Source organism: Colobus angolensis, unplaced genomic scaffold, assembly GCF_000951035.1.
Source record: "Colobus angolensis palliatus isolate OR3802 unplaced genomic scaffold, Cang.pa_1.0 Scaffold63, whole genome shotgun sequence".
Lineage (NCBI taxonomy): Eukaryota > Metazoa > Chordata > Mammalia > Primates > Cercopithecidae > Colobus > Colobus angolensis.
In genome coordinates this window covers 8,877,803-8,896,715 of record NW_012119932.1, presented here as the reverse complement: position 1 = coordinate 8,896,715, position 18,913 = coordinate 8,877,803, and the positions used below count along the sequence as shown (strand labels likewise).

At 38.2% G+C, this 18,913-nt stretch overlaps 1 protein-coding gene across 1 annotated transcript in view; it reads left to right on the top strand.

Moving 5' to 3' along the window:
- Positions 1-18,913, top strand: part of MRC1 (mannose receptor, C type 1) — a 106,375-nt gene that overhangs the window by 34,327 nt on the left and 53,135 nt on the right. The window contains exons 5-9 of the mRNA XM_011963909.1: positions 853-966; positions 5,414-5,560; positions 9,877-10,062; positions 13,291-13,448; positions 16,517-16,627. Of these exons, the coding sequence (XP_011819299.1) occupies positions 853-966; positions 5,414-5,560; positions 9,877-10,062; positions 13,291-13,448; positions 16,517-16,627 (716 nt within the window). The remainder of the gene's footprint in view (positions 1-852; positions 967-5,413; positions 5,561-9,876; positions 10,063-13,290; positions 13,449-16,516; positions 16,628-18,913) is intronic.

Genomic DNA, 18,913 nt, shown 5'->3' with positions numbered 1-18,913 from the left:
CAGCGGTGGGCGGATCACCTGAGGTCAGGAGTTTGAGACCAGCCTGGCCAACGTAGTGAAATGCCATCTCTACTAAAAATACAAAAATAAATTAGCCAGGCATGATGGCTGTCACCTGTAATCCCAGCTACTAGGGAGGCTGAGGCAGGAGAATCACTTGAACCCGAGAGGCAGTGGTTGCAGTGAGTGGAGATTGCGCCACTGAACTCCAGCCTGGGTGACAGTGTGAGACTCCGTCTCAAAAAAAAAAAAAAAAAGGATAGTGGTAATAATAGGTTAGAGTGTTTCCTGTTGAAGAAATGAGGTCCACATCAGTCCTAGTACAGAATTTGAAACATTGTAATTTGTAATTTTGATTTCTTAACTGCTTAAGCAAAGCATCCTTGGTGTTAGCATAAGCCCTTAGTGATTAGTATTTAATCATCATTTTAATGAAGAAGAGAAATTGACTTTAAAAAATCATAAAATAAAATTCTTAAAATAAGTTTTGAAATATGCAGTTGAGGTAATACTTAGTCATATTCACACAACACTATCCTTGACACTATCCTTGAGAAAGTAGATAATAGTTAAGATGATAGGATTTGAAGCCTCATTGGATCTGGGTTGGAACCTTAAAAATCTTTCCAGGTTACCTATGCTCCCTCTGCCTCAGTTTCCCCACCTATCAATGAAGGTAATAATTTTACTTGCCTTAGATTGTCAGGAGAATCAAAGGAGACATGGTAGGCATGATTGTTGTGACTTCCCTCAATTACATTTTGAGTCAAACACTTAATTCTGAATTTAATTTCAACTGTTTTCTGAATGGCAGTTTCTTGTTTGTTTGTTTTGCTTTCTTTAAAAATATAGGATTAACCAGTTCCTTGACCTCAGGACTCTGGATTGGACTTAACAGTCTGAGCTTCAACAGCGGTTGGCAGTGGAGTGACCGCAGTCCGTTCCGGTATTTGAACTGGTTACCAGGTAGGATTAAGCCTGTCTGTGCTAAATTAATCCACATTTAAGTCATCTAGATGCCTTGAAGACCTTTATTATCTCACCTGTTGATCTCAAAGAGAAGAATTGTTAGACTTCATCAAATACAGTTCATTTCACCTTGCTTTGAAATCTACCAGCTAGATTTCCATATTCTAAACCTTAAGGTTATATACCAGCTTCCTGGGATAGGGATTTGTCTGCCAGGATTCTCACACAAATCAATAAAGGTCTGTTTAAAGTTTCAATTCTCAGTGTATCCCTGATTTGTTGGGTATTACATTCAAAAGCAGATGTTGTATCTATTCTTAAACATGACTTCCTAAAAACGCTAGCTGCATTGTTACTATGTACTTGCTGTTGCATCAACTTTGTCACCATCCTTGAGAGGATTAGCCAACATCTCTTTGTCAAGTTTGACAAGTGGATTGAAATTATTTTGGGTTGGAGAATTTTTTATGACTGTACCTTGAGTCATGAGCTATTTGCAGTTTTGCTGTCCTTGTGACAATGATTTTAACATCTATAATAACAGCCCCCTTTCCTGTTTTTGATTTAATAGCATTGGATTAAAAATACTACCTCAGTCACAGCTTATGATATTCCATATTAGCATAAAAATTCATTAGTGGTTTCTAGACAGTTTGTAGTTTATAGAAAAACAGTTGGGGATGATAAAACCTACAACAACTTTCTCACTTTTTAGAGGATAGAAAATGCTGTGAGCTAATTGTTTCTACATTGTCATAACATAAAAGTAACAGAATATAAAATAAGTTTACATATTGAGCAACTATTTGGAGAAAATAAAAAAAAGTTATAAAGTTTTTATCTTATTCACCAGCACCAACTAGTGTTAGTAGCCACTTGAGGCCTTCTATTGGGTATAAATCCAATCCCCACCCCTCAATCCCACCCCAGTGCTAATTTTTTTTTTTTTTTTAGGAAAGAGTGCAATTAATGATTAGTGATGTCTGCCATGGGTGTGGGAAAGGACAGAAGTATCATATTGGTCACATCTTTACTTATCAATTCTCCTATGGGCCATACTTTTATAATATGGTGTTCTTCAGACAGTCAGACTTCTTTTTTAAAGCCATTGAGTGGTTTTTGCATTTGGCTTAGAAAATTAAACTCTCCTTTTTTTTTTTTTTTTAGACAGGGTCTCACTCTCTTGCCTAGGCTGGAGTGCAGTGGCGCAGTCTCGACTCACTACAACCTCAGCCTTCCTGGCTCAAATGATCCTCGTGCCTCAGCCTCCCAAGTAGCTGGGATTACAAGCATGCACCACCATGCCTGGCTATTTTTTTAAAATTTTTTTGTAGAGATAGGATTTGCCCACATTGGCCAGGCTAGTCTGGAACTTCTGAACTCAGGTGATGTGGCCTGCCTCAGCCTCCCAGAGTGCTGGGATTACAGGCGTGAGCCACTGCACCTGGCCAAACTCCATTTTCTGTATTTGGTGTATTGTATTACAAGAAGAAAAACTGCAATAAAACAACATTTCAAATAGATACTAAAACATGAGAGAACATTTTTAGAGAATATATTTTGGTTTAAATAAATTATATTTTACTGTGAAATTCCAGTTTTGAAGCATTACTTCCACAAATGATGGTTACAGTGCTGTCACTCAAGTCTTGAGCTAATAATCAGTTCTATTTTATTCTGGAATGTGGGAAGTCAGAATTTCTGGAATATGGGAAGACTTACTGCAAGAGAATACATATAAAATATCCTTTTTCTATAGGTGAAGATTTTAGGTGTCTGTCTACCCATTCATCCAGATGCAATTAGAGAGTACTGGTTGGGCTCAATCTGATTTATTAGACAATAAAATTTATTAGGGGACTAGAATGTATTCTTCTCTGTGTTGCTAAATTTTTATGCACAGTAGGCAGTCATTTAATTTATTCAATCAGGGGTGATAATTATGATATTTAACCACTTGGATCCTACAAGTTCAGGGAGAACATTTCTGAGTTAACTTTGGGTGAAGAACAAAAGTGGAATATGATTAGGAAAGGGAAGTAAATGCTTTTTTAAATTAAACCTCAATTCCTAAGAAGTAGGTGCAAGATTAAATTGCTTTGTGAAATGGTATGAGAGTTTCTTCCAATGAAAATTAGAGATGTTGTGAAAATTAAAAATCGGTTTCATATAAATTGTTCAGTCAAGCATTCAATTGAATAATTACCAAGTAATGAATCTATTAAAATATATTCCCTTTTGAAGTGAGAATATTTTGCATAAATGATGTGTGTGAATTCAAATATATAATAACTATGGTAAACATTAAAACCACTAATTAATGTCTCAAAGTTGAGAGAGATATTGATAAATGTATAATATGATTTTCTAATTAACACATTAATAACTAATAGCTAGAAAGTGTATTTTTTTCTTGAAAGTTTCTTTTTAGTGCTGATACCTTATCTGTTAGTTCAGTTATCCCATTATTTTAGTTACCATATCAACAAGTATTTAAGATATCTTTATGCTTATTACTAACTTTATGATAACTTTATGCTTATTACTAACTTTAAAATAACTTTGGCTGGGCGTGGTGGCTCACACCTGTAATCCCAGCACTTTGGGAGGCCGAGGCAGGTGGATCATGAGGTCAGGAGTTCAAGACCAGCCTGGTCAAGATGGTGAAACCCCGTCTCAACTAAAAATACAAAAATTAGCCAGGTGTGGTGGCAGGTGCCTGTAATCCCAGCTACTCAGGAGGCTGAGGCAGAGAACCGCTTGAGCCTGGGAGGAGGAGGCTGCAGTCAGCGGAGATCGAGCCACTGCTCTCCAGCCTGAGTGACAGAGTGAGGGTCCATCTCAAAAAAAAAAAAAGATAACTTTATGCTTATTACCAACCATTATTTATGGTTACTTTTTGCTTATTACTAACCATTAGCACCAAACCTTTTTTAAAAAAAAAACCTTTATTTAGGTTATTACCTGCTCCAGACTTTGTGGAGCAGGTAATATGATTTCCGTCTTGCAGGAAAGGAAGTGAAGTTCAGGCACAGCTTACATAGACATCTGAGGTCACAAAGCATAGTTATTAACAAAATGTGGCTCATTCACCCTGTCTTCAGGTGGACGGTGAAGCTAATTTGGGGAATGCTGGTTTTTAAATCATATATTAGAATAGCAAAACACATGTGAAATATATCAATGCCTGTATTCATTCCACTAGCAACATTGACTTTATCAGGTTCTTTAGTCAGTTTCCACTAAGAAAGGGATAAGGCATAACTGCTGAAAGTATTCTTCAATAGGCTGAGTTGAAGATAGTGAGAGAGTTTTAGTTCTGGGAGCAGTGTATGTTGCCCTTCTAGCTCTCCCATTAGCTTTTTCTCCTCCATTTATTTTATATTTTTATTTTTGAGACAGAGTCTCACTCTGTCACCCAGGCTGGAGTGCAGTGGTGTGATCTCCACTCACTGCAACCTCTGCCTCCCGGGTTCAAGCAATTCTCCTCCCTCAGCCTCCCAAGTAGCTGGGATTACAGGTACCTGCCACCTCCCTGGTTGATTTTTTTGTATTTTTAGTAGAGATGAGGTTTCACCATGTTGGCCAGGCTGATCTCAAATTCCTGACCTCAGTTGATCCACCCACCTTGACCTCCCAAAGTGCTGGGATTACAGGCGTGAGCCACCGTGCCCGGCCCCAATAATGTTTAACAGGGTTGATTTGGAACATCATGTATTCTTTCTTTTTAATAATTTCTACTTTCAGATTCAGGGATACATGTACACGGTTGTTACATACCTAGGTAAATTGCTCGTTGCTGAGGTTTGGGATATAAATGATCCATCCCATCACCCAGGCAGAGAACATAGTACCCAGTAATTCGTTTTCCAAACTTTGTTACCCTCCATTCCTCCCCCATCTCATAGTCCCCAGTTTCTGTTGTTGCCATCTTTGTGTCCATGAGTACTCAGTATTTAGCTCCTAGTTAGAAGTGAGAACATGGCTATTTGGCTTTCTGTTCTGTGTTAATTCGCTTAGGATAATGGCTTCTAATTGTATCCATGTTGCTGCAAAGGACATGATGATTTTTTTTTTTAATGGCTGCATAATCATGCATTCTTTTCATTAGGTACCTCTCTTTGATAATGTAATCCATTGTGACAACTGCAAGTTTTAAGGTATAGCTTTATTAGTTGATAATGGGGAAAAAGGTTGTTTCAAGGAAGTATATTTGCTTTATCAACATTCTAAGTATTGGAGTGATCCAACAATAAGAAAACAATAGGCACCCATCTTGTCTTTTGCTCTGCAGTCAGTAAATATTTTTTTTGTGAATGTGTAGCAAAAGACAGAATGGGGGTCCATTGAACCTCCAGGATGAAGACATGAGGACATGTGGGAGGGATGCTCTCTGCTGGGAATAACTATAATAGTCCACTTTAACTTTTCCTTTTCCTCAAAGGAAGTCCATCAGCTGAACCTGGAAAAAGCTGTGTGTCACTAAATCCTGGAAAAAATGCTAAATGGGAGAATCTGGAATGTGTTCAGAAACTAGGCTATATTTGCAAAAAGGGCAACACTACTTTGAATTCTTTTGTTATTCCCTCAGGTAAGTGGTCTATGGGGTCTGAAGTGCCTAAACTATTAGAATTGAAAGATAAGTACCATTACAGCTTAGGTGTAACTGTTGGAATGCCTCCAGAGGTTTTGTGGATAGTCGATGGGGTAAACTGAATGATATTACTGCAATATTTCTGTGTACTGGTTGCTAACATTTCCTGAGTGTGCGGCGGTGTCTGGGTGTTGTGGAGACTTACGCCCAGGCGTTGTGGGCTTAGGTGTAACTGTTGGAATGCCTCCAGAGGTTTTGTGGATAGTTGATGGGGTAAACTGAATGATATTACTGCAATATTTCTGTGTGCTGGTTGCTAACATTCCCTGAGTGTGCGGCGGTGTCTGGGCATTGTGGAGACCCTCTGACCTAAATAAAAATGTTATCTTCACAAGCAGTCCTCTGAGGTAGGTGTCATTATTCACATGCTATCGTTGAGGAAAAAGATATTCAGAGGATACAGAAACCTTGCACACCTGGCAAAACCAGAATCCAAGCGAGAAAGTCAATATTTGGACGGGATATTTATATTAGGTCCTCACGGCTCTCTTTGGGCTTCCATGCTATGCAGTGTAGCATCTTATACTGAAGTTTTCATAGACTAGAATAAAATGTCTAAAAAGTTGTAACTGAATTTTATTTATTTATTGAGACAGAGTCTCATTCTGTCACCCAGGCTGGAGTACAATGGCGTGATCTCAGCTCACTGCAACCTTCGCCTCCTGGGTTCAAGTGATTCTCCTGCCTCAGCCTGCCAAGTAGTTGGGATTACAGATGTGTGCCATCATGCCCAGCTAATTTTTGTATTTTTGGCAGAAATGGTGTTTCACTGTGTTGGCCAGGCTGGTCTTGAACTCCTGACCTCAGGTGATCTACCCGCCTCAGCCTCCCAAAGTGCTGGGATTACAGGCATGAGCCATCATGTCTGGCCCGTAACTGAATTTTAAATGTCGGCTAGACTTCAAGAAAAAAAAAAATCAGTTGTGCTGTCCCTTACAATTTTATAGGAGAATAAACTACTAAGGCAAGAATTATTTCTTCAAATTGATGAAAGACAAACTACATATTTTTATTATTACCTGTTTTTGGAGGGATAACTAATGCTTTAAATGGTTTAATTTATTTCTGTTTTTCTGCTGGAGGAACTTGACAATGTGACATTCTTGACTTTTTTTTTCTCATTGGCTTTGAAAACAATTTCATGTATTTTAAAATATGCTTGACATGGCTAGAGATTCAAAAGGTACAACATGATAAATAATAAGGTTTTCCCTACCTCTTACCTGTAACACCCAGTTTACTTTCCTGGAGAATAATTGTTTCTGGGTGTGTACCCTTAGTTATTCTGTGACTATATAAACATATACATTTATAATTATTTTTGTTTCATACAAACGGCAATATACTGTAATCGTTTTTACCCTAAGTTTTCCACTTAATAACAATTTTGGACATCATTCCATATAGAATATAAATAGCTTCTATGTGTATTTTCATGGCTGTCCAAAAGCTATTGCAGAGACAGCACATATATTTTTTTGACCAGTCTCCTGTTAATGGATTTTTAATTTAATTTACTTCCAATCTTTTATTAATACAAACAGTCCTGAAGTGAATACCTGTATCCATTATATGCACATCATTTCATGCACATGGTAATTCCTGGAAGTGGACTTGTTGGATTAGGGAGGAGATGTGTTTGCGATTTTAATTGATGTAGATTTGGCCAAAATCTTAAATAGATATAGATGAGGGTCATGGATGTTGGGTTTGATTATACTTTACAGGCTCTTCATAATGACAGCGGGTATCTTCAGGGAAAGCCCATCATTTTTGCATTTTACCTCCACTATTCCTCCTCTAGGAGAAATAGTATATTTTTTCCTTTTTGGAAGACTTCATACAATTCTCTTTCTAAGACTTGGAATTTCCATGTTGCCAAAGAGGAGAATAGTTATTTTATAGTTTCTCTGGCACAGCAGTCAGAATTCTGTAACTTGGCCTTACTGCTTAACCTGCCGGGGTTGGGATCCTCATCTGTAAAATGGAAATGTTCATGAGTCTTCTTCCTGAGATAAAATTTTGTTCATTTCATCAAACACTCAGTACATTCTTATTTCTCTATGATGCCTCCTTCACTTGCTAACCGCTTGACGCGAGTTTCTGAACATCTCTATACTCCCTGGATTAATGATTCTGTTTTATCTATAAACTCAGATAAACCAGAACCTGGAAAAGCGTATCAGAGTTCAAATTATGCAACATACAGGATTGGCAACATCCTTAGGCAAGAATTCAACTTCAAACCCTGTGAATTCTTGTAACACTAACTGGTTCATCCATAATCCTCAGGTCTCTAGGGCTGTACCGTCTGGCTTAGCAGGCACTAACCACATGTGGCCACTGAGCACATGAGCTGTGGCTAGAGGAACAAACCATCTTCTGTGGCTACCCCAGGGAACTCCCCTTCATGTCACTCAAGTTGGTTGTTTTCATGCTTTCAAATATTTTTAAAGTTCATGGGTTCAGTTTTTGAAGGACTCAGCATTGGCTGATCCTATTGTCAATTTCCTGGGTAGCAAAATTAAAATAACCCACCAGAGGGCTCCAAAGCTGTGCTAACCTTTCTTTCTTTTTCTTTTTCTTTTTCTTCTTCTTCTTCTTTTTTTTTTAACCACTGGAAGTGCACAGAATCTAAATTGTATTTTTTAAAATATGCATTTTTATTACAATTGTACACCATTTGAGCCTCATGACTGATTAGTTCCTTGTATGACAACGGGGCACAGAATCCTGGGCTTAAACAATGATGTTTCAGATACTTTCCACATTTAAGGGAAGATAGGACCAATTCAGGAATTAAAGGAATAGTGAAGAAAGTTACCCTATAATGAACATATACTAAGGCAGCCATTTGAAAACATTTAATACGAGCTTAAATAATACATAAGTTCACTTTCATTTGGCAACATAGTCCCCCTCTAAGCAAAACATGTTGCCAAATTACTGTTTGAAATAGTATCTCTAGAATAGTAATAACAAGCAGCCATATATCAGCTATAACTTCAATTCAATTCCTTTTCTCTTCCAATACTCAATACACCTATATGTATCAGGCCCTGTGCCAGGCTCAAGGCAATAGGGATGAATAAAGTGAGTTTCTGCCTTCAAATGTCTTTATTTTCACTTTCCACTAGCTCATTACTATTAAAGTAAATTTTTGCAGTGTATAATCAAGATTATACAATTTGATGCTATTAGTAGTGATCCTGAGGATGCTGACAACTGGTTTAATTAAGTAATGATTGTGTGGTGTTTGTGGTTCACAAGCACCCTTTCTCTATTCTTTTCTGGTTCAGGAGAACACAGGGTGGGGGGTTTGATATTAGTGTTAGTATTCATCTCATTTAAAAATTTTCATCTGTATGAGTACTTCTGTTCATGTGATGTGACTTGCCTAAGATCACACAACTTACCGCACATTCAGGTTTTACGAGTTCTGACTCCAAATCCCTCTCCTAGTTACAAGAGCACGTGTCAGTTTTGGGGAGCGAGTAAATGGTAGTGGGTTTGTTCTAAGGCAACAGGTGGCTGACTCATGTGGCTATGGTGGCGGAAGCTCCTTGGGGACCTTTTGTCCCCCAACCATTCCAGCTGTCTACTTCAACACTAATCTGCCTCTCAAGAGTGACTAGCTCCCTAATGTCCATAGAATAAAGTAAATTCAAATCTTTTAGAGGATATGTTTAGTCCCCCAAAGCTATCAGGCCTCCAGCATTTACATAACAGTGCATAACAGAGGCTTAGTTCAGGTTTGCTGACAAGATTTAGATAATCTAATATATATTAGTTTTGTTATAGGTACAACTTTTTAAAAAGAAATTTCCCATAGCCAAGTACAGTGGCTTATGCCCTGTAGTTGCAGCTACTCAGGAGGCTGAGGCAGGAGGATTGCTTGAGCCCAGGAGGTTGAGGCTGCAATGAGACATAATCATACCACCGTACACCAGCCTGGGGTACAGAGTGAGACTTCATCTCTTAAAAAAAAAAAGAAAGAAAGAAAATTGATGAGGTGATTGATTTCCCATTTGACTGAAAAGCAGGTTCTTTTGTTTTGTCTAAAAACCAACAAAATAGTATATGGCTTGTCTATCTTTTGTGAATATGTATGCCACAAAAATAAAAACTTAATATTACCTTTATTTGCCTAATGACTATAAGCTGTTTCATGTATTATATAAAATGATTAAAATATTGTTATAGTTTTAATCAAATATTTAAAAATTTTTTCCACTCCCCCTTTTTGTTTCCAGAAAGTGATGTGCCTACTCACTGTCCTAGTCAGTGGTGGCCATATGCCGGTCACTGTTACAAGATTCACAGAGATGAGAAGAAAATCCAGAGAGATGCTCTGACCGCATGCAGGAAGGAAGGCGGTGACCTAGCAAGTATCCACACCATTGAGGAATTTGACTTTATTATCTCCCAGCTAGGATATGGTGAGAAGCCTGACAGTGATAATATACTTGGCCTCAATCCTGGGAGCACCCCTCTCTACCTACCTCTGGAAAATTTTATTAGAAACATCAAATTTAATCAATGTAAATTAATAATTCAATGAACAACGTATGAATTTAATCACAAATGCTAAAAATGCCACAATGTGAAAATTGTATAATAATTGAAAGAATTCTTATCACTGAAAGATAATTCAATTTTTTTCTTTTAATGTGTAATCCATTTATAGATAGTTTTAAAACATCATTTTTTAATGTATTATCTGGATTCAGAGCAGACTACCTTATGCTTGTCAACAATGATTAATTCCTTGGAATTATCTATGTGTGTGCATGTGTGTATCGTCTTTTTTTTTAGGTCCATATTTTATCTCCTAAAAAAGATCTCTAAATGGACTATTTCAGACTGTGGATTTCTTTCTTCTTTGTGAATTTAGCTGATGCTGGGAAGGTGTTGAACAGTGAAAAATATAGGATTTTTTTTTTTTTGAAATGGTTAGATGTCAGCCTAAACCTTTTAAAGAAATATATTTCTTGGCCAAGGTATGGTGGCTCACGCCTATAATCCCACCACTTTGGGAGGCCAAGGTGGGAGGATAGCTTAAGCCCAAGAGTTTGAGGCCAGCCCAGGGAACATAGTAAGACCTCGTCTCTACTAAAAAATTTTTTTTCTAAAGAAATGTATGTCTCAATTTTAGGTGCATAATTAAAAATACATAGAAAATGTACTACCCAGAAAGAAAAAAAAAATAGATGAATAAAATGAGTTGGGAATGCTTGTCCTGAAGACAGATGACTTGAGAAACAGCATAATGATAATGGGCACTCAGCAGTGCTTGTTGATTAAATGATGATCATTTTCATCTTCCACTGATGAGGCTGCTGAATAGCTGCAGCTGCTCTTCGTTTCCCCCCAGCAAAACAAGAGGAAATGGATGGTGGAGATGGTGGAGACAGCTTCCTGACACATAGTGCTTGGAAACTGACAGGGGCTGGCGGAGGGGAGGAAAAAGCGATTAACAAATAGATGAGAAAAAAACAGAGTAGTACCAGAGAAAGACTTAAAAGACCCCGAAACACTCCTACCCCTAGCACCTGTCGAATGGTATCCATCCTCCTGTGTTGACCCCATTGAGTATCTTAGGCCATGAGAATAGCCCAGCTGCAGCCTATGAATAATTTCTTGGGTATTCTGTGTCTACCTATCCTGGAAAATTCACACTAGAAGATAATAATGGAATCAGAACTGATGTTTTTGAATAATAGTTACTTAAATTTAGTGTGGCACTTATCATAGCCGGTAAAATTTGCAAATAATTTAGCAGAAAGCAGGTTAGTTAGGATGCTATAGAACTAGAGTGCACATTTAACTCTACTTTCTATAACATACTATAGTAAAAGAAAGAAAGCTGATGTTTTTATTGCTATAATTATTTCAGGAAATTGGATGGTCAAAGTTGCTTTGAAATTCAGCTTGAAAATTAATAAATTAGAAAACCTTCCATTAAAAATATTGATAAGGTTTATTTTAAACAATAAAATAATATTAATACAACTAAAGTTGTAGAGTTAAAATTATTGTTTCTAAAAAAAAAGCCTAGAAATATTTTTTAGATAGTTGAGGTGATACCTTTTGTATTAATCATGAAAGTATATTTCAAGTGAATACTTTGAGACCTGTACACGTAGGTTGTGATTATACCAATGAATACAACTTCCCCAACTGATTGATGAAAGTCAGCATAACAACTTTATACTCACATCTTATATGTTTTTCGAGGATCAAGATTGTGCTTAGGAATTGAAGGAGTTACAGGGGAAGAACAATTTAGTGAGAAATATGTATATAGAAAACTCTTAATACTATACTCTAATTATGGGACTTAGGAGGTTAGTTTTTCTTTGATCTTCAATTGAAATCTTTGAGGGGTACATGAGGTCACTTGGAAGCCTATATTTGTTGCTGAAGAGATCACGATCTGCAAATCAAGTGAAAGAAGAAGAGGATCATCTTGGCAATGTCATTCATTCTCCACGGCACTGGAAACGTCTGCCAGGGCTGGCGCCAGGCCAGCCAGAGACTTCTCCAAAAGCAAAGTTGAATGGCAACTTTCAGGAGGAAGAGACTAAACCGCTTAGGGAGATTCTTATATATTGTGATATTTTCCTCATTTTCTACCACAACATCATCTTTACAATACTTTGGCAACTAATTGTGTTATACCACTAAATGATCATACATCAAGCATTCACGATGGGACTCCCAGTTGTGTGAATTAGATAGATATTGATTTGTGTACGCTTTAACTTTTTTTTTTTATTTAGACAAGTTTATCTTTTAGCCATGACATCTTAAGCCTTCATTGACTGTAACTTTGTCCCATTTTTGTTGTGATATTTAGGAATTTTTAGCATGACACCTACTTATAAAATCAATAATGCTCCCCATAGAATTTCAGAACAAAATGGTCACATTTTAAATCTGTATTGGTTGTTTTGGTTTTAACCTCATTTGTTATTGAAGTTTTGCGGGAATTTCATGGCATTTCATGGTGAAAATGATTACAGATTAATTTGTGTGCACAACCTAAGAAGTAGCTACCAAATGTCAGGCGTAAGTCTCACCTCTTGGTTTATAATTCTTTCACTATATAGATACTTTTCACTCCCAGTACACTGATTGATCTTTAACGGAAGCACCTAGAATGTTCTTGATAACAACAGTCAGTAAAATAGAAGCTGTTTAAACTTTTTGTTATTTTAAAACATTCATCAATTTAATCATAGTCAAATAGATGTATATAGATAGGCTACCATATTTCCAATAATATGAGTGCAATTGACATAGTAAATTATTTGTAACAATAAAAGCAGCTTCGTAAGATAGAGCATAGTAATAGACCTACCTCAATTTTGTTTTTGTAACTGCCAGGAGATACAATCTATAATATTTCCGCTAAAGAATACAGTCATATTCACAATGTAAAGAGTACACTACACAACCTCAAGCTAACAAGGTAAAATGTAGTTGCCATCTAAGTCGACAGCATGTAGGTCAGGTGAATACACATGAGGACTATCTTTCATGATGGTGATCATATCAAGGGAAGTAGAGCCCTGTTGATGAAGCAGAGTGCTTCTGTTCCTTTTACCCCTCCGACCTTTGGAAAGCAACCTTGTATATACTACTGTGTGTTTCTTCCTGTTTAGAGCCAAATGATGAATTGTGGATTGGCTTAAATGACATTAAGATTCAAATGTACTTTGAGTGGAGTGATGGGACCCCTGTAACATTTACCAAATGGCTTCGTGGAGAACCAAGCCATGAAAACAACAGACAGGAAGATTGTGTGGTGATGAAAGGCAAGGTAAGGCCGCTTGAATTACTAATATTTATAATGAAAGTCACAGGGGATTTTTCCTTCTGTCCCACTCAGTTACATATGTTTGTTTAGATTGTTTTTATTCTACATAAATTGGCATGGATCAAAGGTGAACCAAAATTCAGATTTGATTTCTTGAATCCCTCTCAATTGTCTAGCAAAGTCAAATTTTTTTTTCTTTTTTGAGATGGAGTCTCGCTCTGTCACCCAGGCTGGAGTGCAGTGGCGTGATCTCAGCTCACTGTGACCTCCACCTCCCTCGTTCAAGTGATTTTTCTGTCTCAGCCTCCCGAGTAGCTGGGACTACAGGCACGTGCCACCACACCCAGCTAATTTTTGTATTTTTAGTAGAGATGGGGTTTCACCATATCGGCTAGGCTGGTCTCAAACTCCTGACCTCATGATCTGCCCGCCTCAGCCTCCCAAAGTGCTGGAATTACAGGTGTGAGCCACCACGCCCGACCCAAAGATAAATTTTCAAGAGGATCACTGAAGCGACAGACAGAAACTTTTGGTTCAAGGAAGAAATTGGCCTATAACAAATACTCATATTGTTCCTATGGCACTATATATATGGCCATATATATATATAGTGCCATATTATAATGGTGTATATATATATACCAAAGCTCTCATTTGACTAATTAAGCCATATATATATATGATTATGTAGGTACATGTAAAAAGTGATTATAAGCCATATATATGATTACAAGAGACGTAAAAAGAGATATATATGTAAGTGTGTATATATATATGTAAAAAGAGATCATAGCCCCATAGGTATGTAAGAGATACATATACACCGAGTAGATGCAGACCTACTTAGAACTATGGTAGATGAGGCCTGGAACCTGTACTTGGGGAGCTACATTCATTTTTTTCAGTTTATATGGAGATGTCATATGAAATGATGGTGTCTATGATTAAAATATGACCTTAGTGACTGAAAAATGTCATTAAATTTATCTTTTATTAATAGACAATAAACACAGTGATTAAGAGGCTGGGTTTTGCTGCATGACTGATGCCTTTATTTGCAAAGTGGAAATAAGAGCTGTAGTCAGCTCACCTGTGGATATGAGGTGTTTTGTTGTTGTTACAGTTTGTTTGTTTAAGACAGAGTCTTGCTCTGTCACTCAGGCTTCAGTGCAATGGTGCAATCTCAGCTCATTGCAGTCTTGACCTCCTGGGTTCAGGCCTTCCAAATAGCTGTGACTACAGGTGCATGCCACCACGCCTGGCTAAGTTTTTGTATTTTTGGTAGAGATGGGGTTTTTCCATGTTGCCCAAGCTAGTCTTGAACTCCTAAGCTCAAGCAATCCACCCACCTCACCTTCCCAAAGTGTTGAGATTTCAGGCATGAGCCATTGTGCCAGGCCCAGGATATAAGTATTAAATAATGCATGTATAGTACACAGTTCCCAGCCCATATTTATTGTTCAATAATTTTTGTCATTATGGTTGTTCACTTTTGTCTCTGTGGCTATTATTTTTGTCATTGTGGTTGTTTTTATCGTGATGGATTGAAAGTTTAAGAACATATTAGGTGTTAACTATCCAAAGAGTAGACAGAAGAAACCAGAAAGCAGCATGCTTGGAGGAGGTGAAAGGTCAGTGTGGTTGAAATCATGAAGTTAGAGCCAGAAGGGTGGGTAGGAACTGAGGTTCAAGAAATATGAATTGTCTCAGAGGGGTAAGACCAAACTGGCAATTTATAAATATTACTCTGGCTAAAGGCTTCCGTATTAGATTGCATTGGGCTGAGACCAACTAAGAGATGGGGCATTAAAGACAGACAATACAGAAAACATTTTTATTTATTTATTTATTTATTTGTTTATTTATTTTTTGAGATGGAGTTTCGCTCTTGCTGCCCAGGTTAGAGTGCAATGGCACAATCTTGGCTCAATGCAACCTCTGCCTCGAGAGTTCAAGTGATTCTCCTGCCTCAGCCTCCTGAGTAGCTGAGATTACAGGCGTGCACCACCACATTCAGCTGATTTTTTTGTACTATTAGTAGAGACAGGGTTTCACCATGTTGGCCAGGCTAGTCTTGAACTCCTGACCTCAGGTGATCCACCCGCCTCGGCCTCCCAAAGTGCTGGGATTATAGGCGTGAGCCACCGTGCTTGGCCCAGAAAACATTTTTTTCAAGATGTTTAGCAGCAAAGGGAAGGAAAGGAGAGGTTCTGTTAACATGCAATCTCAAAGGAAAGGGGAGAGGATAGAGTCTGAAATGAAGTGGAAGACTGAGCCTCAGATCCAGGAGAAAACTCATCGGTAGAAATAGGAAGAGGGGAGGAAAGATGACTGCGGGTTCATGATGTTTTCAAGTTTGGTGTGTTGGGTGTGGGAGATTTTTCTGGATGGCTTATATGAACTTGATTAATTTGAAGACAGAGCTGACTGCAGAGACTGACGAAGCGGCTGCATGCAAACCTTTTGTGAGCACCGTCATCTAAGGACTTATAGACATTTTTAATTTCTCCCTGGATTCCTCTAAACAGTGGCTTGGACATCTCAGATATAAATTCATACTGGGGTTCCAATCTCTTTTTACATGTTTGTAGCCAGAGTCAAAATTACTGTTTACATGTGAACATGTCAATTACCTTTCCTTTTGGTAGATGCTGTTTTCTCTCAATAACCTTGGATCTTAATTTTCCTCCTCTGAGGCACAGGTACAAGAAAATAACATCAAAGTCTAAAACTGGCCGGGCACAGTGGCTCACGCCTGTAATCCCAGCACTTTGGGAGGCCAAGGTGGGTGGATTGCCTAAGGTCAGGAGTTTGAGACCAGCCTGTCCAACATGGTGAAACCCCGTCTCTACTAAAAATACAAAAAATTAGCAGGGCGTGGTGGTGCGTGCCTGTAATCCTAGCTACTTGGGGGACTGAGGCAGGAGAATCACTTGAACCTGGGAGGCGGAGGTTGCCATGAGCCAAGATCATGCCACTGCACTCCAGCCTAGGGGACAGAGTGAGACTCTGTCTCAAAAAAACAACAACAACTGATAATCCTTTATTTTTTTTCTCTCTGCTCCCTGCAGGATGGGTACTGGGCAGATCGGGGCTGTGAGTGGCCTCTTGGCTACATCTGCAAGATGAAATCACGAAGCCAAAGTCCAGACATAGTGGAAGTCGAAGAAGGCTGCAAGAAAGTGAGTGCGCCATGCCCACAGTGACTTAAGCTGAGCACATATGAATTGATACAGTTGGCTTTATTTTTATGTGTGAAAGTGCCTTGTTATTGCAGTAGCCAAGGGTTTCCGCTGTCTCAGTCTTCAGTGGCTTATTGTTAGTGTTTGATCTCACTGTTCTCCTTAAAGTTTTCTTTGGAAATTCTCTATAGTTGATATGGAGGTACACGAGGCCAGTAGCTCCTTTCAGGATGTCTCGGGAATTGGAAGAGAGAGAACAGGAACTAAAAATGGCACATCAGAGGGAGTCTGGCTAAGTTGAGGACAGGCCATGGGAGAAAGTGTCATCCATAGTCTACTACAGTCTGTCATCCTATGGGTTGTTAAGAACATTTCCGGTAGATACCCTCAAGTTGCTGATAGCAAACGATCCTTGGTCATTTTTCCCCATTTATAATATTTCTGATGAGGCATCTCCTGGAGAGGATTCTTCTCAGTAGGTCACTGCAGTGGGGAGGTAGGAAATCCAACCTCCAACTGGTACCCACATTAACCGTGGTCCCTGTGAAATAGTTTTTTAAAGCACACAGAAGCTTCAAAAACACAGGGTTTATGGTTTTCATTTTTCTGTTTGATTACTACTTCCTCTTTTCTCCTTTCTCATTTTCTTTGAATAGAAACGAAGTAGAAGCTATTTTTTTTTTCCCGAGAGCATTATGTTGTGGTCACATAATCTTATAATACGTACCAGAAAGCGGATAATTTGCTACTATAAAAATAAACCATAAAGAAATAGAGCAGATAATGGAAAATCATAGCATGGAAGAGGCACAAAGGACCTGGGTGATTTCAAAGTTCCTCTTCTATGTTTTGAATTCTGGAAACTTCAGCTCAGAGAAGCAATGTAGCTTTCTGATAGAAACAGAGGCAAGGTTATAAACCAGGTCTCCTGTCCCTAGACCACTATCCTTTGTTTTGGTTCCAACATATGTTCATATTCTTTGCCTGATCATATGCTTACACAATAGTTTGTATATTACTGTCATTTTCTAAAAATAACAAACCTTACATTTTTATTACTTTTAATCAATCTAAGTTTTATTTTTTCTATTTTCTATTTTCCTACACATCTAAAATCTTGATAATAATCCTGTTTAATCATTAGGATGATAATAAAAATAAAATAATAGCAGTCCTTTATCAAGTACAATTATTGCATTCTAATAGATTTACAGGATTAATATTATAGTCCTGATTAAAAAGAAGAGGAAACTGAAGCACAAAGAGTTTAAACAACTTTACCACTTTAAAAACACCTGTTGTTGACTCTTCCTTAAAATGGATTGTTTTCTCATATGGTTTGTTGTTGTTGTTGTTTTTGAGACAGAGTCTTGCTCTGTTGTCCAGGCTGGAATGCAGTGACACGATCTCAGCTCACCACAACCTCCACATGGGTTCACGCAATTCTGCTGCCTCAGCCTCCCAAGTAGCTGGGACTATAGGCTCATGCCATCACGCCCAGCTAATTTTTGCATTTTCAGTAGAAACAGGGTTTCACCATGTTGGCCAGGGTGGTCTTGAACTCCTGACCTCAAGTGATCCACCCGCCTCGTCCTTCCAAAGCACTGGGATTACAGGTGTGAGCCACTGCTCCTGGCCAGTTTGTTGTTTTTGGTTGTGATTTAGTGACCTCTCCATCCCCACCCGTCTCCCCAAACGTCACAGTCTCTCTTGACCTGGTTGGTGGGCATATTTCTGATGTGTGGTTTTGCATTCTACTTCTTGGAGTGCTTTAGAGATTCCCCTTTTACAGATTAAGTATGACTTTAATTTTTTGGCTGTGGATTCCCATGCAATGTAGATAGCATAAACTTGGAACTGTCACTCATCTGCGGCACAAACTTGGTATTTATTTTCAAACTCAGGAATTGTTTTTTTCTGGTACTCAGAACCCCAGGGAGATGACAAGACACTGTCATTTCCTGGTTCTGTGGGCAGAATGTTCTAGTTCTCCTTTAACCAAGGGGTTATAGGGGTTAGTGGTATCATTTTTATACAAGGACCTCAGTTTCAACTCCCTGCCTCAAGTGAGACAAAGGCCAAATATCATATTCTGTGTGGACACTAACACCATAGCCCCTAGGACCTTAATTAAGGATCTCATATGTCCTTGGCCAACAACAATTTAGTCTGTGCATTTTCCATTCAGCTTTTAGTATTCTACTAAATTTGGGTATCTGGAGATCTCCCCCTTCTTCCTCTCAAATTCTAGTATGGATTTTTCGTTTATTGTTATGTTTTTATTTA